General features: G+C 36.3%; 2 protein-coding genes across 5 annotated transcripts in view; one reads left to right on the top strand and one right to left on the bottom strand.

Moving 5' to 3' along the window:
- The window catches only part of LOC132194078 (KH domain-containing, RNA-binding, signal transduction-associated protein 2-like), a 114,283-nt gene extending 99,721 nt beyond the window's left edge, over positions 1 to 14,562 (bottom strand). For 2 of the 4 annotated variants that reach the window (XM_059615185.1, XM_059615269.1), the window contains exon 1: positions 14,358 to 14,562. In XM_059615185.1, coding sequence (XP_059471168.1) covers positions 14,358 to 14,460 — 103 coding nt within the window. In that variant the 5' untranslated portion in view covers positions 14,461 to 14,562. Of the gene's footprint in view, positions 1 to 3,939; positions 4,036 to 14,357 lie in introns of those variants that run through there. The other 2 variants (XM_059615432.1, XM_059615353.1) reach the window with 2 other exon arrangements.
- The window catches only part of LOC132193999 (KH domain-containing, RNA-binding, signal transduction-associated protein 2-like), a 125,408-nt gene continuing 106,625 nt past the window's right edge, over positions 4,275 to 23,057 (top strand). Inside the window, exon 1 of the mRNA XM_059615059.1 lies at positions 4,275 to 4,458. The gene's annotated coding sequence lies outside the window, so the exon portion shown is untranslated. The remainder of the gene's footprint in view (positions 4,459 to 23,057) is intronic.

The following is a 23,057-nucleotide window of genomic DNA, read 5'->3' as shown; positions in this document are numbered from 1 at the left end:
ATGTTTTCTTTCTCACATTCAATTCAGTATGCATTATCTCGGGTTCAAAACGTAAAAATTGATACTTGGTACTAAAAAATTGTTACATCAATCATTGGCTTAGCGTTGTTACTTATACATTTCGATAGAAAAAAATAATACAAAAAAGTTATTAACACTCATTTTTTTATTATTTATTTATTAAACATATTAGGTTAACAAAATAACAACAAATATTTTAACTGAATTTATAAACATTCGAAATAATGTTAAATTATATTATTTAAAAATTATTAAAGAAGTAAAAAATATTTCAATTCTTTAAAAAAAAAAAAATTGTTTAAATTATATTTATGCACTTTAGCCAAGTATGTAAAAGGGCACCCTTTTGATCTGCTTTTGATCTTAAAATTTGGCACTGTTTCAAGTTTTCAAATCAGCACTGCTGTCGGAATTCAAATTAGATTATGTGTTAACCCTCTCGTTTGCATGCACTCTAAACGCGAGGGCGTCCCCATCCTTCTCCCTACTTCACATGCACTGGACGTACAGTTTTTTTTTCATTCCGGGGGGAACCTTTCTCACTCTCGCTCTCTGACTTGGCCAAACATAAATTTTATTTGTGGTCACGCTGTCAGCGAGTGATTTTTGCTTGTTAGCGACGACGGGTTAAGTTATTTGTAGTAAAAAATGGGCTGTCGTCGGCCGGAGGCTGGGCGGCGCAGCATAGATACACACACGCGATGGCGAAATCTCATCACTCTTGTCGAGTGTCCTGGCCTTTGTTATACACACTCGTCCACGCCGCTGCCGACGAGTAATGCGACGAAGCAGGTGTGCCGTTTGTGAAAAATTAAAAACACGCAGACAGACACATTCAGGCAGAGCCAGGCACCACCCGTCTTATTTATTTACCGCGACCAGACACCCGACATGCAAACGCCCTCTTCAAAAATCTGCTGCTGCGAAAAGCCGTCCGCCCTTAATCCAGGCGCAGGGGTGCTTTTGTGCGCTGATTATTATTTTCCCCGTTCTCTCTAGAATATTGCGACGTGATTATATTTTTCCTCTCCGCTTGTCCCCAGCAGCCGTGTGGTTTTTTTTTCATTCGTTCCAGATTTGAGTCGCATAAAAATAAGGATGTTTGTTGACGGTGTAATTAAATAGGGGTGGTTTACAAGTGGTGCGCGGTACATAATTAAGGGGTGAAGCGTAGGGATGTAGGGACAAATCAGGATTATGTGATGATTAAAATCTGCTGGCGTTGAAAGTTGAAAAGTAAAAGTTGAGTATTCTTACGCAATATGTTCCACCTTTATTATATATTTTTTTATTTAAATTTTGATGATTTTAAGTCTTCAATTTATAATAAAATTCATACTTTAGTAGAAATCACGATTTATTCGTATACTTTACCGTCAAAACTGAAATAAGCAGTAATTAAAATGGAAATCGTAAAATTGAGTTATTTTTTTCCTTTCGAATTGAGGAAATGTGAAAACTTCCACCAGTTAAAAATAAACAAGGATTCGATTGCAAATTAAATCTAATGGGCTCCATTGATTTCTATGATCAAGTTTCTCACGTAATCACGCAAGCAAAATAGGCGTCGATAAATTTCGATTTTTATCAACATGCGGAGACATTAATTATATATTTTGCAAACAGGGAAATATTTCTTTGTCACTATTTTGATATTCTATACCTTGAAAAATATTGCAAATAAATTCCACAGGGAGATTAGCAGCTGTATTTTTGTCCTGATGAATTTAATATTTCGTTTTTGACACACAGTTGATGTAGCCCTACATCAAACAAAAATGTAATAATAATAATGTAATTGAGTTTTTATTCAACAAAAAACACAAGCAGAAAAATGCAGCAGATTTGCTGGTGGTGTGGGGGGAAATGCCTAGTACTTTTCAGATCGGAGCTCATTATCCGTCTGGGTGTGCTGCGGGAATATCATTTTCACTATAATGGGCAAACTCGGCAGAGAGAAAACTGCTGTCCGCGCCAGAGATGAGGTTACGCCGTCGCGCCGAGTGACACGCTCGCCGTGGAATTAGCTTTGTCAGCCGGAGAAATGAAAGAGGGCCGGGCCAATATTGCGTCGCGCCACCTTTTGCTGTCCCTAGCTGCCGGTCAAAGGCGCGCGCCCAGTGCGAGAGCTCCTGTCAAATTAATTTTTATCTCCCCGACACCGCTCTTTTGTTTGCCATCTGCTCAACGGATTTTTCGCTCGGAATACGTTTTTCCGTGGGATTTAATCAAAGAAATAGTAGGAATTACACTTTTATAATTAAAGGAAATTCAACTTTTGTTACTTGCAAATCGTTGCACAATTCCAGAGATTTTTACAAAAATTATTATATTTATTACAGATTAATTTTTTTTCAATTATAAAATTTTGAGGTTTCATAATTATCTCAAATCAAAAAGCAATAAAATAATGCAATTTTTTCCTGAATTTTGTAATCTTCAATTAATGACCTCATTTTTTGGGAAACATTTGGTACATTTTTTAGAGCAAATAAATGAAGAGGCTACTTCATTTGGATTTTTTAACTACGAAGAGTAGTTTTTTTCAATTAATTACAAAAGAAAGCTAAGGAAATTTCCAAAGATTAATTTACCTTGAATTAAGCATTCTTTCCAGTTTCCGCTTTTATTGTATTAAAAAACACAGCCTCTTTCCAATAATAATGAACTTTTGCAGCCAATTAGGACAAAAGTACATTTTAGACTTAATCACATCAAAACGCGTTATTGATGGAAACTCCTATTTGCATATCAAAAGGGAAATTTTTTTGAAAAGATGAGGCTTCTTTTAATTTTCGTGACAAATGAAAGGGGTTGTACATCAAAGACAGGAACTTTTGAAAAGACGACTTAATTTTCACATTTGTTTTATTTCCAGACCTCGTCTTTGACATTTCCCATAACTTTTAAACCTTTGAAGACGCCCACTTCTTAATAGGGAGCAGAGAGAGTGAGTGTGGAAAATTGTCCAGATTCATCACAAGTTCGCAACCATGAGAGATATAAAGTTTGCGCAGAGTCACTCGCAGCGACGGGAGAGTTTTGCAAAGTGTCTTTAAAATTGATAATCAGAAATTATGGCGAGCGCAGCACAATCTGTCAATGTAATAAAAAGAGCCCTACACGCGCAGGGGTGAGGGGAGGAGTTCGTCAAACGCGAGAGCGGCTTAATATTCATCGCACAAATTGCAGTTTGAAAGTGCGCGAAGCCCTGCCGGCGAAATGAGAAAAAATGGGGTTCGCGAGACGAGTGTGCGAGAGAGAGAGAGAGCAGATCGATCGTGGAGCCGCGCCGAGCGCGCCAAAGTCTCCCCCTTGAAAAAAGAATCTACAAGATAATTATCACTTCATTAACTTAATTAAAGCACGATGTCGGAAATAGCGCGCGCGTGCTGATGAGAGACGTGTTTTACGGCCGCACCAACAACAACACTTTTGCGTCTGCGGTTTTAAAACCTTGTCGGTGTTGTTATTTAACTTTTCCCAGCATAAAGATTTATTAACGTTTGAACAGCAAGCTAGACTTGACCAATTAAATAATTCAATCCAATGAAATTTTGTATGTACCTAAGATTTGAGAATGAAGTTATTAATATTTTAAACGATAAAAAATACTAAAAAATTTATTTATTGCTTTTTACTTTGTTAATAAATGAATGTAGTAAATAACTAAATTAAAGAAAAATACATACGTATAATTATTATAATAGCTAATATGCACTAAATTAGTTTCTACATGTCAAATGTCTCATTCAGGATTCAAATATTGTTTGAAAATAAAATTAAAAAATCCCAAATTGACCCGTTTACAGCATGCATGGCTGACTTGGAGTTTTTGGCCGAGTTAAACAAGTAAATCAGACTTAATTATGAGCCTCGTAGGTCAATTTACAAAGCGAGATCGAGAAGGGAACTTACTTTTCTAGCGGCGAGTCTGACTGGCTTGCGAGCTGCTCTGCCTGTTCGCTTCTTCTCACGTTGCATTTCGGCCAATTTTTGTCCATTTTGAGCCGGATTTGGACCAAATCTTGACCCCGGCGAGACACGATGCACTTCGTAAACAAAGAAAGCCATTATTTATCATATGTGGGCGTGTCCGATTGTCATGTGGCCCATGTGGGAGAAAAGCGGGAACAAGTTCAATCAGAGCAGAGCGAAATATTGATTCATCCCGTCGAGACAACTTTGTCGGGTTGCTAAACTCGTTCCCGCTTTTCTACCACAAATGACAATCGGACACGCCCACTTATGATCAGTAATAAATTGATTTCTTTGTTTACGACGTACATCGTGTCTCGCCGAAGTCAAGATTGAGCCCAAATTCAGCGCGCCCGAAATAGGCGAAAATCGGCCGAAATATAACGTGACGTTTTTCTTAAGGACCCTGCCGGCCTCGGCAGAGCAGCTCGCAAGCCAGTCACACTCGCCGCCGGAAAAGTAAGTTCCCTTCTCGTTCTCGCTTTGCAAATTGACCTATCGTCGGGCTCATAATTATGCTTCATTATACTAGTTTCACTCGGCGAAAAACGCCAAGTAAACGGGTCAATTTGAGATTTTTTTAGTACATTTATTAGTACTTACAAATGTCATTTTTATTATTGTTGCTTATTTAAGTCCTTAGAAATAACCGTTGCTTTTTTAATGCTCCCAAATTAACATGGATGGCTTGAATTACATCCGTGACCTCATCAATTAAAACAATAATTAATAATAATAAAAAATGGAAGTAGTCGAACTCGCGATTTATAAAAAACATTCTATCAAAACTAGAAATTGACTGCTGAGGAAAACGTAGTGGTTTTACCGTTTCTTTTTAGTGTAAATAATGCAAACAGGGACCAAAATTGGGAGAATTTCAAATTTACAAAATCAATAGAGGCCGCCTGCCAATTAAAGCAGCGTGTTTCAAAGGCCTTTTGAAGTGGAACTGCATTTTTTGATGAAACGCGACCATGAACCTGCTGATTGGATTAGCGGCTTGTTGTGCAAACCCTCGACTTTTTCAGTTCTCTCACAATTAATTTCGCCTCAAAAACATGTCCGCAGAGCTCAGAGGTGGATCACTTTGTGATATCCAACCGTTTGACCAGCGGTAATTTTCGGCCCGTATAAACGTTTTGCGCTTTGACACTGCGACGAGGAAAGGTTGTAAATTTCAGCTTTTGGCGGTGCTTTATGTCCTTTTTGAGCTTGTGTGGCGTGAAGGTTGCTTTTGTTTTAGCACTCATCGCGTCAACTTTCATGATTTAAAATTTCAACGTCGGCTCGACGTACGTGTATTAACGACCGGACATCGCTGCACTATATTACACGAATTTAGCGCTGTGTCACAAATTACACCTCAGCAGTCAGCTTTTATTAATGAGATCCAGCCGTGAATATACCCGGTTTCCATAAGAGAGGGTTCGCCCATTTCCATCGATTTGCATCATATAGAGTGCCGACGCAGGTTTAGTTATAGCATCCGGAAATTTAGATTGATCTAGATAAACAATAAACTGCTCTCATATTATGTATTTCTCCTGTATTGCTTACATTCGGGAATATTCATAATCCATTTCATTGAATAAGTTATATTAATGAAAAACTAAAATAATTTTGTAATAAAAATATCAGAAAAAATCATAGGTAAAAATAACGAAGATAAAGGTGAATAGAAAATACTAAATATTGAGGGAAAGTGTAATCTGACTTGGAAAATGTTTGATGGGAAATCAAACTTACTGTTTTTGATGAATGTACTACATTTGTGCATTGATATAATTTTACAATTCTTAAACTTAAAATTTTAATTAAGTTGAAATTTAGTATAAAAATTCATTCATTGAAGAATTTTCAGTCTGATTTCCCAGCTGAAATCATCCCTGGAAATTGAATATCTGAAGTAACGCAAGTTAAATAGATTTATTTATTAATACATTAAATATTTGAAATAAACTTAATCTAAATTAGATGATTAATCTCAACAGCGAATATTTGATATTTTTGATTTGCAAAGAATTTCATTTCTTTTTTAAATAGCTAAATTAAAATTTGATAATTCAAGAAATTGAAATCCTTTGAGAAAGTTCCCCACGAGGAAATGTCATGGCCTAATTCCAATTGACATACTCAAAACTTTTCTGCAAAGACCTCTACTCTAAAAAGCAGCATTATTCCCACGAGGATTTCAAAGCCTCATAGCTCCACTTTATCTGGTATTCCGCCAGCCTCCGAATTAAAATCAATTTGCTTCCTTTTCACGAATTAATTAAACGCACTTACTTTGATCACGCGGCGTGGCGAGGAAACTTTTGAGCCGGGAAGCCTTGAGGGAGACACCGCGTATATAAAAGTATGAATTTAAACGCGGTCGAGGGAACACTGCAGCATAATTGCAAATCCTCCACCGCCACCGCGCCCCAATTTTCAATTTTCCTCCCTTATTCAATTTGGAGTAGGGGCTCTGTTGGGTGCTCCCTCTCTGCACACTATTAATTCCAGGAAATGTTTTCAGAGGACATGTTTAGGAATAATAATATTCCATCAGTGAAGTATGTAATCTGAAAATCAGCTTAGGTGGCTCTTTTCCGAAGCACCAAAAATCACATTCTACTTTAAGAGTCCATTTAAAAACACACAAAAAGCCAATGTCTCTTTTCTCTTTGTGATTCGGGAAAAATCCCAGCATCAGCAGAGCTGCCGGCGAATAATTCGACGTCTGATCAAAAGAAATAATGGCGATAATTATCAACGTGTAATGAGTCTGCGAACGTGACAAAGGCAGACACTCGTCTCGCTGCAATTTTCTCATTCTTTTGAAGAGTAATTACGATCAGCTCCACTCTTTTTACTTCTCTTTCATTCACACATATATAGATTTACGTGCTTTTGAAGATGAGCGTAATTTTGCCGGGAGGAAATTTCTTTGCGAGAAGAAAGAGAGGTGTGTGTATTCGGATGATTTTCGCCTCAAAAAGGAAAAATTCTTTCTTCTTTTTCGCGTCTTCTTTTCTCCGTTGCTTCATTATGTGAGGACACACGAATTTTGCCCCTTTGAAGTCGGTGTCTCTTTTAAATTGCATTCACTTCGTGATGTATGCAAGAATTCACACGCGTGTGCAACCGACGGAATTTGGACCGTTCGCCCCGAGGTATCAAAACAAGGTGTACATTCAAAGGCACGCACCCTTTACACCCGTGGACGTTTCGTTCCGTCACTGCTCGCTTTTGTGTCCGTTCCTATTTTATAGTGTATTGTTCCTAGATGGAGCTTAATTAGTTGTAGTATGCCCAGAATAATATAATAATGTGTACCTTTTGAGAGAGAGAATGCTCGTTTTGAATTATTACTTTTGGTCTACGGCAGTCAGCAGCTTACTCAAAGAGAGCTGCAGAATTATTCACGCAACTCCGTTGGGGTGTGAAGGCGTTCTCAGTGCGTGCGCGTTCAAAGCTGCTGTTTCTGTGAGCCTAACTTATATTCTAGGGTGTTCAATTTAGTTTCCATTGTAAATGTCCATGCAAATGTTTGTAAGAGGATAAACTATTCCTCTAATTAGTTTTCAGCTCCGTAGAAAACCTTTATTAACTAATAATACTGACTTGCAAATTTATCCCAATGAAAAAAAGCCGACTACTGAATTTATCACGAGCAAGGGATTTTTCTTCCAAATTTAATGATTTTATTTTATGTTATTAAAATTTGACCCCGAAAAAATTAATTTTATTGCTCTTTTTTCAATAAATGATTTTGCTTCGTCAAACAATTTGTTCTAATAATACAATGAAAAGAGGGAATGTTAAATTTTCAATTTATTTCCTGATTCAAAGCCAATTAATCAAATAACTGAAATAATAAGGAGATTATCTTGAGATCCCCAGAAACTATTGAGATGACATATTCTTTTGTCCATATTTCAATTATTTCGTGGAAGTTTTGAACATTTCTCAGTGAGGGGGATTTTCTAAAAAATACTCTTTCTTTATACTGCACACAAATTGTGAAAATTCTAATCTCTTTTTTATCGCCTTGATTGTGCGGCATCCTTTTTTGCAACTTAATCCTCCACTAAGAACATTCGGGATGATGGGGCATTTTCTAATGGAAATTAGTATCTCAACCTTGTCCATGTCCTTTTTATTGATTAAAATTTAGCTCGCTTTTTGTCTCACGGGGAATACAGTACCGTACCCTCATAAAATTTGCATAATGACGCTGCTCAAATAATGTATGAAGTCGAGAACAGCGATTAGCTGATCCCTCGGAATTGTTAAAAGGGGATCAAGAAGAGCCTTCTTATTCTTCTCTGCCCCTCTCTGTGTCATTTTCCTTCAAAGTACATCCACAAAGAATGAAAGAAAGAAAAGTGTAGTCCATCACGAGATTTGCAAGACTTCTCAAAGCAGAGTAAAAAATGCTTTCATTTGTAATGAAAAAAAAAGGTATAAATCTGTTGGAATTAAAAAAAAAGACCACTTTGGCTTAAAAATCGTATAAACATTTCATTAAGAAGCAGCAACCGGTATGCAAAACGCAGCGATGCACACAAAAATTTCCGCCTCTTTTCGCATAAAAATGAGCACCGCGTTTTGTCTCTTTTCCAGAGAGTCCTGTAATTATTAAACGAGCCTTTTTCTGCCGGAGACGTGCTCAACGTCCGTCACATCTCAAAATTAATTGGACTCTACTTCTTCTTCTTCTTCTTCTCCTGTTTATTTATATTTTATTTTTCCTCTCACGCTGCTTTCTACCGTCACTCCCCGCGAGTAGAAGAAAGAAAAAAATTAGTGGAACGTCAGTGTGTCTCGGAGAGCCAAGAATTTATTAAGATGTCCACCCCGCAACAGCCGCAATCACGCTGCGTGTTTTAATTTTCTGCCAAGTGACGCTCCATTACGCTATTTTGGCGCGCAAATTGCCTCCTCGTCTGAGAGTACTAGTGAGAAATATGTGCTAGTGGAACGGAAATATGCGGCGGAACCGAAAGATTTCCAACTTCGTGACAAATGGCCCTTTGAATAACTTATAGTATAGTTCCAGTTTAGTATCTCTGCTAAAAGTATACTGAAGAGATATGTGCCGCCGAAAAGTTTTTCGTCGTCCGTAAAATCAATAAGGGGGAAAATATGATTTCAGAAAACATGGGTCAGTAGATGGGTCGGATGGGTCGAGGACAGACTTGGCAACTTGTTAGATAAGATTGATCATCTACTTCATAAATTAAGGAACAAAAATACGCATTTTTCCTTTTTATTCTCACTGGGTTAATCCTCGGCAAAAAAAATCACATTTCTTCTCTTATGGAGAGCAAAAAATTTGTTTTGCAGTTTTTTTTTATGCAAAGAATTTTTAAATAATATAAATCGATGGATTATGATTCAATAAATACATAGGTCATTTGATTGTCATTTTTTTAGCAAATATTTTTAAAAAAAACTTTACCTTTTTTTTAATATAAACTTGTGGTGTTTGATTACATTATTAGAAGAAATTTTTAAGGTGTAATATATTTTCATATATTCATGGATAAAAAAATATTAAATATTTGAAAAAAAAATTAAAAAGATGAATAAAAAAAACTTAAAGAATCCAATACCTATGAAATATGAAGAAAAAAAATACATATTACCTAATATTTACAAAAGCATTGCAGGATCTCACTAATTTGCAACTCTATCGATAAATATATGCTCTGCCCGGGGATGTCACTTGGGAATGAAAAGTGGGTCTTTCGAAAATCAATGTTGGTGATGATGGGATGCACCAACTGCCGGCGCGCCCAACAATAATCTTGGCGTGCTGCACAATAAATCAGGATCATCAGAGAGACTCATCTGGAGCCGGGCTATTGTCTCTTCCTGATGGCTTGTCAGCCACCGGGGCTGACATGCGGAGCGCAAATTCAATTTTGCAGCGACACACGTTCATAAGAACTGCAAATAAAATGCAAAGCCTGGAGAGTGGTACTGATATGAATGCTGCATATACAGAGAGAGGGACGCGTATCTGCACTTTTGCAGGCAGGAAATGTTGTTGACAAGAAGCCATTTGGGACTTGATGCAAGTTTTTTGTCTATTTCAAGTTTCAAATATCGTTTCAATAAAAAATTTTCTTACCGAAAGTGGCTTTAAATAATATTATTTTGTTGATTCCCTTGGTGTTTAAAATATAATTCAATTTAACGGGCTGTGAAATCAAGACTCATGACTTATAAAATGAAAATTAAATTTTCGTTTAACAACATGCACAAAAAACGTTGAAGTTCACACTAGTAAAAATTTCAGTGCTTTAGTTGTATAGTGATAACAAATATTTTGAACAAGTTTCACACTGGATTATGTCAACAATACATATATATCTTCTATCTAAACCTAGCATTTTTTTGCAAAAAAAATCTAGAGGCAATTTAATTCCAATGCAACAAAATAATCAAGTACGTATATCCGCATCCTGCCCAAAAGGCTTCTTGCGAACAACATTTTTTGTCAGTAGCAAGCAATGAAAATTTCAATTTTATTCGTCTACCTACTCTCGGACGCACACTCGTCATACTTTTGTTTTTTATTCCGTTTCATTTGAATGCAGCCGGTGGAGAGCGAGCGAGCGCGGTGCCGGAAAAAGCGCAGCCAAAGTTAAATGAATGAGTTTAACCTACTTCACCTTGCTCTCTACGCCTACACTCTATGTACTGTGGAGGATGTAATGCACACATAACGTACGGTTCTATTGTACTTGCAGTCAGTTTGCTCGGCACATGACGAGGAATTTTAAGTAGCGGCGCTCTAAACTGCCAGATGAGCCGCGCCTTGCGTCCGCCCGGCTTTTTGCGGCTACTTTATTTTATGCTCCCTTTTGTGATGGGCTAAATTAAAACTTGCACGGTTCTTTTCACAAAAGCTATTTTAATTGCTCCCGTATGTACGTCGGCGAAATTGCCTTTTTGGCCGCGAAATTAGCAACTAATTTAAGACGGAAAGAAAACACACAAGTTTCAAAATTGTGTGGGTTTGTTTTTAATTGCTTTAAGAGGGATAGACACACTTAATTATAAGTTGTAATTTACGGGTAACTCGTAAAACTCACTCCACTTTCTTAATTTGCGTCAATTTGCGCAGCAGAGCATCTTTGTTAAATTAAGATTTAGTGCACCCCGGCTCAGTTTAAAATGTCTCAAAATATTACTGTTATTATACTGTCGTTGTCGTAAAAACTCTATATTATTTCACCTGCTAGCAACTTGCAACTGTTTGAGACTTTTTTACTCTAGGTAATAAAACTCACTTTAAGCTAAGAGAGTTTTCCTGCGTTGGACTTATTTATTTAAGACAATGGTTAATGGCCCTGTGCAGTAAAAATAAATGGAAGTTAATTTTCCCAGGAAATTACTGTCGGATGCATTATTACGAAATTTTACTGTTTATTTTCACCTCTTCGTGAAAATTTTCCACCCAAAGCGACTTACTTTCCTTCTTCCTCCTCCGACTTTTCGAAATATAAAAGAAGCTAATGAAGAGGCAGTGGAGCTTGAATCGAGAATGAATTCATCGCTGCTGATGCAAAGTATACAAGAAGAAGTGCAGTGAGAGAAAAGCCAGCCGCTTTTCAATTGCACTCTTTCCATTTGCATTTCGCGCCTCTCCTCTCTTTGAATGATTGTTTTTTTCCACATGGAACACGAGTGCTGGAAGCCATTCATAATTGGCTGCACATGCATAATGCATTCTGCAATAAAACTGCATATGCATCCGGACGAGCACTTGGCACCCAACATAAAAGCGACTAATCCTCTCATTTGCACATCGCCGCGTGGTACGGATTCGCGGGAAACTAATTAAATAGTACATATTCCTGTTGGCAATTTTGGTGTTCTTTCGGCTTATAGCGAAATGCATAATTAGATTATTTCACTTCTTGCATAATAGGATTAAATTATGATGCCATACACCAACTTCACATATTTATCAATTTGCTTCACCAGCAAGAAATTTTTAAACAAAAAGCTTGCGACAGCCGTTCCATGAATTGCGGACTTGGTCCTTTTTGAAGAATAATGATCTACCGTTTGAAAGCTGTATTTTCTCTACACGCGAGCAAACCAAGGAAAATCCAAAAATACTACAAAACAAACAACCTAAAATAATATGCATTGCAATGAGAGTTAGATGTTTTCACTAATTTGCAATTCCAGAAGACCCTCGCACAAATACACACACTAGATCACTTACGATTCACACACATTGAATAATATTTCCCACGTCCTTAACAAATAGAGGGCCTAAACAAATAATGGATTGGTCCAGAAATAGCAATTTAACACATCCTTTTCTGTGATTTCCAGTTATTAAATAATGCCTAAAAAATGGATTAAAAAAAATGCGAATTTAAAAAAAAAATATTGCCTGTTTTCTTAATCCTAAAAATATACAGGCGGTAGTATTAAAAATTTATAATTATTATAATATTTCACCAATTTCGGTTTGTGTTGATTTGTAAATTTTTGTTAATGGCTGCGATGTCTGGACATCCGATTCTTGACCAACAATACTTTAATCAATCTTGTCAACCAAAACTAAAAAAGTCAAATTTCCCGTTCAACAAAAATATAATTTACAAAAATCCTCTTATTTCATATCATATTGCGTTGCCACTAATTGAATTTTTCATCTCTGCGGATTCAATGAGAATTTCCCATTATCCATAGGAGGACCAATCAGTCAATCTGCGATCTGTGACCATTTCCGCCTTTCATCCACCCTATTCAGGAACAGAGCTCTTTTTTTGTAATCTCGCACACGTACAAAATGAAATCCTGCGCGTTCGCTGCGTAATTGGAGTGAAAAAATACTGGCCTTTATTCAAAGACTAATGACACATATTCTCTGCCATGCTGAGCTTGTAGGTTATGTTTGATAAATAAATTGGATGTCGCGCAGAGATAATCTGTGACTGCGACGCAAATAATTAATGAACTTTGCCGATCAAACTGGCATCGCTTTTTTTAAAATTCATTTTCAATCAGAGTCGGCAGTGCAATTGCACAGTTAAGGCTTGAGGCGGAATTTCTGTGATTTTAGATTGAAAATGACGAGCATTGGTTTTTACATAAACTGTGTGCAAATTCGACATATTTAACAGGGTTTAGCTCGTATATGTCGTGACTATGCAGTTGCCTAAAGGGATTTTGTGTTTTGAATTGGTGGTTTATATTGACACATTAGCAGCAAATAAAATAACAGATTTAAGTTGTAAATGTGATTTTTAAGCAGCTATATATGTACAATATTAATTGAAAAATTAAATAAAAAAATTTATATTAAAGGAAATTGATATAAATGTACGTAATTAAATTTCATTTCAATATTTTAAAAAATTGCTTCTTAACTATTAAAAATCTGCTTTCTCCCTTTCATGTTCTCCTTGATTTACTATTTGAATTTGCGATTTTTCTATAAAAATATAAATTTTTGTGTTTTAGCTGGATAAAAATCGGTAAAAAACTAAAAAAATTGAAATGAAAAATTAATTGAATAGTTATAGTTTCAGTAGCAATGATACAGAAAACAAAGTGTACACTTTGCAAATATTAATTTAACTCCCACCATGCCTGCGTGTTTTTGTTAACTTAAATTAAAATAAAGATGACCACAGATTAAAATAAAAAAATAGTTGAATTATTTTTACTTTTTAAAACTTTATATAAGAAAGACGAAAAAATTTTCAATATAGTGAAGGTGCATCGAAACTACCTACTAAAATAGTTATTCAGCCTGTATATTCTTGTTCCGTTAATTTTTCAAAACTATACAATGAGCCTAAGAGAACAATAATAAGAATACAAGCGCCAATCTTTGAGAGGTATACGTTATTGGTTATGTGTAAGGTCTAGAATTTGTCACTATGTTATATAATATTATTAATATTCAATTCTTAAATACTTGTCATTTTTCCTAAAAGGATTAAAACTAAAAAGAACTATCAAATACAATAAAAAAATCTTGTTTCATCCCTGTCGTTTGAAGTCGTATCAAGAGAAAATAAAATTTCATCGCAGAAGCGTCCTATCCTATGCGATATCGAACTCTCGTAAAAGAAACACGGTTTCGCCATAAAGAAAGAAAACACGATCTGCTGATTTTACAGCTTATATATGCATAAAAAATAGAACTTCGAAACAGCGTAAAAAAAGTATGAGGAAACCTGTCAGTAAAAAGAAAAAAAATTATGTTCCAGGAGTTAAAAAAACACGTATATCAAAAGTTTACGCGTGGGTGAACAATAACTCGTTCCGTGTCACGCGACGATTCTCAAATATAATATGTGAGAGTGGCAGAAAAAATGAGTAAAGGTACTCACTGTGTCGTTGGGCTTGCATCATGGGTCGCGTGTAGCTGGGCATGGCATCGTCCGAGTGGTCCATCTTGAGCTCGTCAGGCAGGCCGTCGGACAGATCGTCCATCACTGAGTGCGCGTCCCGGTGAAGAGCGGCGGCCGCTCGGTCGTACTCCTCGAGAGAACAAAAGTGAAGTGGGGTGCGCAGAGAGGAGCAGCACAAGGGGTGTGCTCGGCGCGGATGCTGAGGATGCTCTCGCTCGCGACCCAGGCAGGGGTGGCTGCGCCTTCCCCGACCGGCAGCACCGCCTCTGCGTGGTCCCACCGCCAACTACTACACCAGCCTTCGCTCGCTTCCCTCAAAATTGATATACATTTTAAGTTGAAAAACGCGGTGGCGCGCACCGAGAGACAGACAGCCGCCCCCGCACACCAGCCGCGATTTTCTTTTCCAGGCCTGATTTCCATTCACCTCTGCCGAAAGGAACGCGAGACGCGACGGAATGCAAGCTGGAATTTCTCCGCACTTGCTAACCATCTCTTCACACTCCGTTTGTCTAATCGAATGTGTACATGTTTGTTAAATTCGATGCGGAGCATAAGCTTAACGAAAACGGCCGATTTTTATTTGAAATTGATAATTTTTTTATCAAATATTGCTCTTAAAACTGTTTTGTTGTAAAATTTTATAATTCAAAATAGGTAATTAAATGTGGATAATTTCATAATGGTAAATAATAGTTTTTCTTTTACCAATTTGTTAAAAATATCACTTAATTACTCGTTCCTATTTATCGTTTTTGTTTCATTTTTTAGCTCTTTTTAGATTAAAGCTTTCACAAAAATCACAATCTTCTTCAACAAAGCAAGCTAATGGTCGGTTCAGATCCAGATAGAAGATTAAAAATTAAATAAAGGGAATAATCCATTGTTTTAAAGTAAAACTGGCCTTTCCTTTTTAGAAACATTTTTTTATCTTAAACTTTTAATAAAAAAGCACAGAAGAGCCCTTCCAGTTAACCTTTATTTTCATATAGATATAAACACTGAAACACAATATTAAATTATGCATGCTTAGAATATAACCAAGGAATAATAAGATGAATTACCTGCTGTATAAAATTATTTTTCTCTGCAATTCAGAGGGCGGAATAGATTTTTAGGAAGTATTGTATAATAGGATAAATTAATTCAATAACCTACATTAAAATTAAATGCAGATTAACCCAGTATTGGTAAATAAAGCCTGATTTTTCTTCAATTTTTTTCATAGATTTTTTATTTATTGTTGTTTATTTGTAAACAATGTATTTGTAACAATGTGGACAAATAAACAACAATAAATAAAAAATCTATGAAAAAAATTGAAGAAAAATCAGGCTTTATTTACCAATACTGGGTTAATCTGCATGAATTTAAGATAAAAATAATTATATACTTTTTACTGCATTGCAACTAGAGTTTTTTTACATTTTTATATATAATGCTGAGTGAACATTTTCCATCCGGATGCATAAAAAGCATTTCTAAATGGATTATTAATTACTCTCGAAGTGCATGCGTTTATTCAACGGAGATTGTAAAGTGGTACATATTAAAATGAGTAATGTACATATGAAAATTGTCGTGAAGATTTAAAAAACACTCTGGGGAAAACATTTATCGATTTTTTTCTATCCATTCGAGCACTTGAGCAAAACTGGAGCAGCGCTGCTCTTTAAGGAGTTTTTCAAGATCTCCATTTGCAGAAAATTTTTATGCAGCTGGATATTTGAAGAAATTACGAGAACAAGAGTGACACGCGAATGCAGCTGAGGTCGTCAAGAGGACAGTTTATTTTCAGCGAGTTCCAAGGGAGTTGATCGCTTTGCGTGTTTTTAAGTCACAGGCTTAATGAAATTTGCCTCCAAATCAATATTGACGTGGAGGCAGGGGCCGGGAATTTTTATTTGCCACCCGCCCGTCGCTCCGTAGATTTATAATGCTTTCATAGTGATTATGAAAATTTTTAAAGCGCCCTAAAAGCTGCTGGTGCGCCTCGCGTCGCCTTTTTCCCAACACTTGAAAGGGGTAAAAACTTCCTCGGGGGAATTGTTTCGCAAGTTTTGCAAAGTCGGCTGCCCTGCGCGCGTTATAATGAAATTTTTTCCCCTGCGCTTTTCTTGAAATATAACAATAGATTGTTCGGCAAAATTCTAAATTAAAAAAATAATTTTGAACAGCTTCAGATGAGGGATAATGCGATGGAGTTTTGTTATTGATGCACACCTTACCTTTGTTAAGAGTTTTCAAAAGGGAATTTATGCTTTGGGGGCTATTATTAGAATTTCCGCTGTGAATAAATAATAATCACGTGTTAAAGGAGTGAAAAGTGAAATTTTTGCTTCCCTTCAAATAAAAATTAAAGAAGGGGAATTTTGATATACTTAATTTTCGTTGCACAGTGTTTTAGAGCCATCAAAAGCAGAAAATAGCTATCGCTTTATATGACAAGGAAAATTATATTATGTTATATAATCTTCCAGAGATAAAAATGCACCATATAGAGATTTTTTTTTCAAAATAGGATACACATTACTATTTTTTTTTTTTTAATTTTAAGAGGCAATTATTGCATAAGAGAATAAAAATAAGTTTCAAGAATTTGAGAAAACAAAATTTAGAATGGAGGTTTTTTAAGATATTTGAATGCAATTAGTTTTTCTTTTTAAATTTCCACAAAATTTAGAATTAACACGACACTTAGTATTCAGATTAAGTGCATGGAAAAGCAAATGGCAAGAAGAAAGTAGATTTAGAATTAATAAAGAGTAGCAGGTTGATTCAAAAATTAATAACTTAATAGTTTTGTTCTATTTAAATTGGTTCAGTTTGAATGCGGAAGAATTTTAATTATAATACTTTTAATATAAACCAACGCTTTTCTTAAAACTTGTCTGATTTGTTTCCAATTTTAGAACCTAACTTAATTCAGCACAGTTAAAAAAATCTGTTTCCAGAACTCATTAGTCCGAAATAATTTAAAAGTTGCTTAATTACCTAAAAAATTCCTTCTTGGAAAATTTGCTGCAAGTTAAGGGACGAATTTCCATTCTTGCACACCTGCCTCCCGCTGGGATTAAAGTAAACATCTCCTAATGAAAAAAGTTAACAACCAGGAATAAATTTGAATAGAATAACATAACCCCCTTTGTGACAACGAAAGAGCGAGAGTCTCCCTGCTTTTGCCGGGAAATATTCTGCTTTGATCCGCCGCCGGCAGCAGGGACGGGCAGATTGATTTGCCGTGAGCCAATTTCCTTTAATGGCGACGATTCTTCATTCAAGTTTTGAGTCACCGGCGATTCCGGAGGCGGCAGCTGAGCCGACCGGGCCGAATCCAAATTTAATCAAACTCAAGGGAAGTAATTAGGCGAGCGGGCGGCACTTGGCTGATCAGCGCCGTTTAATAAGCACCCCCCAATCTACCAACCCCCAAAGGTCACTCTCGCTCGGTCTCAGGTGCGACCGTTTGTTCGGCAAACACGACTCCCCTCTCGCTCCGCTGCTCAAACACACCGCGGGCCCTGCTGCCGGATAAGCTGGCTGGCAAAACTTGGCACGGCGCATTTGCATGATGAACAACCAGCATCAAAAGTTTATTGCCCCTTGCAGCGACCTCCCAGCCTTTTTAAATCCGCACGGGGACCGCGCGCATGGGCCGAATATTTGATCAGCATTTCACTTTCCGTTTTTATTTTCTTTTTCTTGTGCTACAGTATAAATTCATAACTTTTTTCAGATATAAAATCAGGAAAATAGCGCATGCACACCTTTGCATCCTTTTGACATATATTTGATATATTTTTGAAACTTAACTATAATCAGGAGAATATAAGGGCTAGCAAAATAAAAATTTTAATTTTGTCCCTTTGAGCTTTAGAATATCAAGTTATTAATTATGTTATTAGAAAGGAAATATTTTGCAGTCATTTTTTCCAAATATTTGCAAATTCAGTGGGCGTACCCTACGATGATCGCTGAAACAGCCTTAAAAGTCCAAGTTACTATAGCTATGGCTGAGCTATATTATACATAAAAACGTTTTTACTGTGACAGAAAGAGCGATTACCTCGTTTAGAAGCCATTTAAAAGTTAATATTCGACTTGATAGAATTAGCAGCGCAATAAAAGCAGCAATCGTATAACTTTCAACATGATAAACTGCTCTCTCGGTTAATTGATTGCACAAATAATATCTTATTCATGGGGACCATCACTCTCTTCTTCACTTTTATTTTGGAGATATAGAGAGAGAAACTACAATAAAATGCAGCAAAAGAATCGCTTTTTAAATCTGCACGCTGACTTGAAGCAGAAAAATACACAACAGAAGGAGCGCGCACTGGAAAACTAATGACGATGTTTCCTCTCTGCTATTTCTTGATGTGCAAGAAGAGAGGCCGGGATAAAATATAATAAATTACGTCGGCGGCAAATCAATAATTTGAAAGCGTGCTTGAGCTGACGGTGCTGCGGGTGAGTGATGAGACGAGCTAGTCAGTGCCGCAAACTGCAACAATGGCTTTTTAACGAGAATAAGGATGATCTGCAAATAAAAAGACACTGAAACGTGGTACTGACAACAAAGAGATGCAAAAATTAATGAGATTGAATCACAAAAAAATTTAAAAGGTTACGAGAAAGCCTACAATTTACTTAATTTTAGCTAAAAATGAGTGATATTTTGTAAATTTTACGGTTTTTTCTTTTGTTAGCACGAGTTGTTTTAATTTTAATCAAAATTTCCAAATGATATCCTTAACCTTAATTATCATATAAAGAAAAAAGGTAGATAATTTTTATTTATAGTTTCTTTGCACTAACTAGTCATTTATTCCAGCAGTTTTTAAACCTTAAAAAAATTTCTAATTTAAATTATATTAACAAATTTCATTATGTATTTATATGGTTTTCATTTTGGTATGACTATAAAAAATATAAATGTGGAAAATTATATAAAAATTATATTTATGCAAGACTTATAATGCATTCTGGGAAGGTGACATTGGAAAACCTTGGCGTCGAAGATATGAGGAAAAACGCACACGTTTTCCCAGCGGGTAATTGGAGCCACTCTTTTGCTGGCCGCCCTTTATTTTTTCTTCAAGCGCAAAAATATTACGTGTATATAGAAGGGCATTTCTGCTGGTGGCCAGCAATATCCGTGCAAAACAAAGGCTGTCCGTCCATGTGACTGCGTGATGGAGCCATGTGCGATAGACGTGCCTTTCATGATCAAATCCTCTGAGGATTGAAAATAGGCCCTTTGATATTGGCCCGGCGAAATTGGATGCAAACTAATCTTCGCCCAGAAAGCCAACTTCGTCTCTCAAATATTTGTCCGCACCTGCTGATGCTGAGTGGAAAAAGTATAACTATTTTTATTAATTCGATATCGGAAAGCAAAATCTTCCCGCGGAAAAAAATTAATTTTACTTTGACTGTTTATAATACTGGATATCTCTGCGCAAAAACTTCAACTTGATTCAAAAAGTTTGAGCAAAAAAATAAACTTTTTAGGCAGGTAGGATTCAGCCTGCACCCAAATATTCATGTATTCAAACCAAAAGATCCTACCTAATGTATCCCCTTGGTTTTCATTCCGCATCCATTTATGCATTTTAATGATGAGTTATATAATATATTGATTTCGTCATTATGATGTACATCAAATTAAAATTTCCTGCATTGATGCGTGCCAACTGAAGTTGAGCGAATGCAATCGTTGGCATCAGATTCACATTTAATATGATCCCATAAGTGATTTGCCGAAAAACCATGATATATGCGTATTTTTAATTGCAAAAAGCAAGTTTTAAGATGTATTCTAGATTGTTAAGTTGGCTTCTGCTTTGAAAAATCTGGATGAATACAGAATTTGGAATTATTTGCATTTTTCAAATCAGATTCTCAATGTATTGAGATAAATTTGAGCCCAATATTCATTGAAGCTTTATGCATAACGAACATGTACGAAGCAAGCTATTTAGTTGCATACCAAATATGCTATTATGAAATAAATTTAAAATATTTTCTTCAGCACGGGAAACCAATTTAATATGAAGGCTGATTTTACCTCTATTGAAGCTCACCACGTGGTTGCAATTTCCGCACCTCAGCGTAAAACCCGTACCCCTTTTAGGCATTCAGCTTTTGACAAACGAGCGTGAAATTTTCCAGGTCGGCGTCAGAGTCTATTTTGGCTTATCAGGAGACGATGAGGGTCTGTTTATTATTAGGCAAAGAGCCGCCGGCCAAATTTAATGAGGTGTGCCAGCGCATTATTTAAGGCAAAATAATAATTGACACCCTCGTCAGTTGTCCATTAAAACTGTGTTATTATCAAATGCACTTTGGTTCTTGCCGAATATATGAAAAAAAATTGCAGCCCCTTTTCAGCCCCAGAATTTGGAACGTAAGCCGCTTTCGTCGTCGCAATCGCGGGTATGATGATTTATTCCTCATTCATGTAAAAACGCTGAGAAGTCACTTTACTTCTCAAGGAGAGCACCGGGAGAGAAAGACGGTGGATAAAGAAGAAAAAAAATTACATTCCTCGTCTGGAAAGTGGAGAATGTGAAAAGGGGAGCAGTGAAAGAGGCTAAAGCATTATTTTTTTGTGCTGGCAACAGCAGAGCACACAAATCTGCTGGAGAGATCATTTTTCCGTCGCGTATTTTCCGACCGTGCTGCTGATTAGTGATTACATTGTGGTGCGTTCGTTACTCTCTCTTTCCAGACTCGCATTCAAAATTCTCTCTCATTATCATTATTTAAATTACAGGCCTTTTTATGGTAGTGATACACACTCGAATCTCGCACGAATCGCTCTAGTCTCCGGTTTTAATATTAAATTCCGCACACCAAAGTTGCTGATTTCGGCTGCACAAAGGCATTTGCGTTGGTATGTGTGGAATTTAGCTGAGCAAGTGCTAAAGTATTCAATTCGCCGCCGCCGGTGCCCCTTTGTGAAACGCTCGCTTTTAATCTTGCGGGTGAATAATGCGTGCGTTAATTAAGTCACTGATTGATTGACTCTGGTGCTAACGAGTGCAGCTTTTAAAGAATTTGGGGCGTTTTATCAATTTTCTTTTTGATGGGTGAAAAATTTAAGCACGGTGCCTTCAGAAAATCTTTTTTTGGTCTTGCTTATCTCTTTAATTTCTTATATATTTTTAGTGTGTAATAAATTATTATTATTATTATTATTATTATTTATTCTTCTCGGTCAATACAAAAATTTTAGTATAAATAGTATAAATAGTAAGTATTTTCCCTCTCTTGCAGTTTGCCAATTTTATAAATATATAATTCGTTTACATCGTTGACATGAAAAATTTTTGATTAAAAAAAATGATGATATTTTTTTAATGATAAAAAAACCTTTTGTACAAAATGTCTGACAATGTTAATTATTTCCTACAATTAACCTCCACACACAAAAATATAGTATCAACTTGAGTTACCACTCAATGTCTAAAATATTTGCGGTTGCCTGGGTTTGCCATTGTGCAGCTTTTCTTTGATCGCAAGAAAGAAAAACACGGCACAACAAAAAAGAAAATAAACCTCTGCTTCTTCTCTTATTTCTTTCCTGGCCTGTGTGGCGGCGCAAACACAAAGGGAAAAAAGAAAGTACACACGCGTGTCCAGCTCGATAAAACCTTAGAGGCTCCCTTTCAACTGGGGTGAGCCAGACGCACGATTTGAATTTCCGCAACTATGTCTGCTCGACCCACCAAGTATTTCGCAAACGCGGCTTTTAAGTTTGTTGCGTGAAAAACGGGGTGAACTCGAGTGAGGTCGAATTTCGCGGGCCAGTGCCATGGAAAAATTTTCTGCGACGCGATAAGAGGCCCTCTAGAGAAGGAAAATTTTAACATTCGGCGCCACACGCACTGTTTATTTTTCTTTCTTCAACTTTTAACATTTGACATTTTGTGAAGAGCCGCCACATTTATCAAGAGCGGACACGACGTGAACGGAAAGAACGAGTTTATTTTTGCTTTTTATTTATTTATTTATTTTCCAGTCAACAAATACAATGAAATACACAACATCTTACATCAAGTCAATACACAAAAATTAATCGAAAATATAAATTAATTCATTCTGCTACAAATATTATAATGAAGTCATAAATCAAAATATTAGCTGTTTTTTTTTCTTTTTCTCGCCATGTGGTGACGTAAAACTACATGATGTTCGAAAGGACACCTTTAAAAATAAAAATAAAAAAAGTAAACGCAGTAATTCCGTCTTATTTTTGGATGCGGTATCATATTAAATAGGTTATTTGGGCACCGATCAGTTCAGTACACACCGCTTTTTACTCAGCAGTGAGTAGCATAATGATAGGAATAAAGTGTAACGTGGTGGATGGAGAAAACTCGGAGGTGCACTTTTTAACAACTTGGGACCAGAAAATGTTGACAATGAAATGTATTTTAAAAAGCTCAACTTGAGTAAGAACCTAAAACAAACCTGCAGAAAATGTAATCCATAAAATTATTCTCATCCAGCTTCCTGTACGAGTAGCACACCCTCCAGAAGTAGAATATGGCGGATTCTATAACCAGGAAACTCTTGAATAATTATTTCTACTCGTTGTTGCGTTTGAAATGTGTTTGCTGGAACTGCACTGCGAGTTACACCACCTGCGAGTTGCGGTGCACGCCTAAG

This window comes from Neocloeon triangulifer, unplaced genomic scaffold (genome assembly GCF_031216515.1).
Source record: "Neocloeon triangulifer isolate White Clay Creek 2 clone unplaced genomic scaffold, ASM3121651v1 ptg000001l, whole genome shotgun sequence".
Lineage (NCBI taxonomy): Eukaryota > Metazoa > Arthropoda > Insecta > Ephemeroptera > Baetidae > Neocloeon > Neocloeon triangulifer.
Note: the sequence above shows the minus strand (reverse complement) of the source record. Positions and strands in the feature narration are given on the sequence as shown.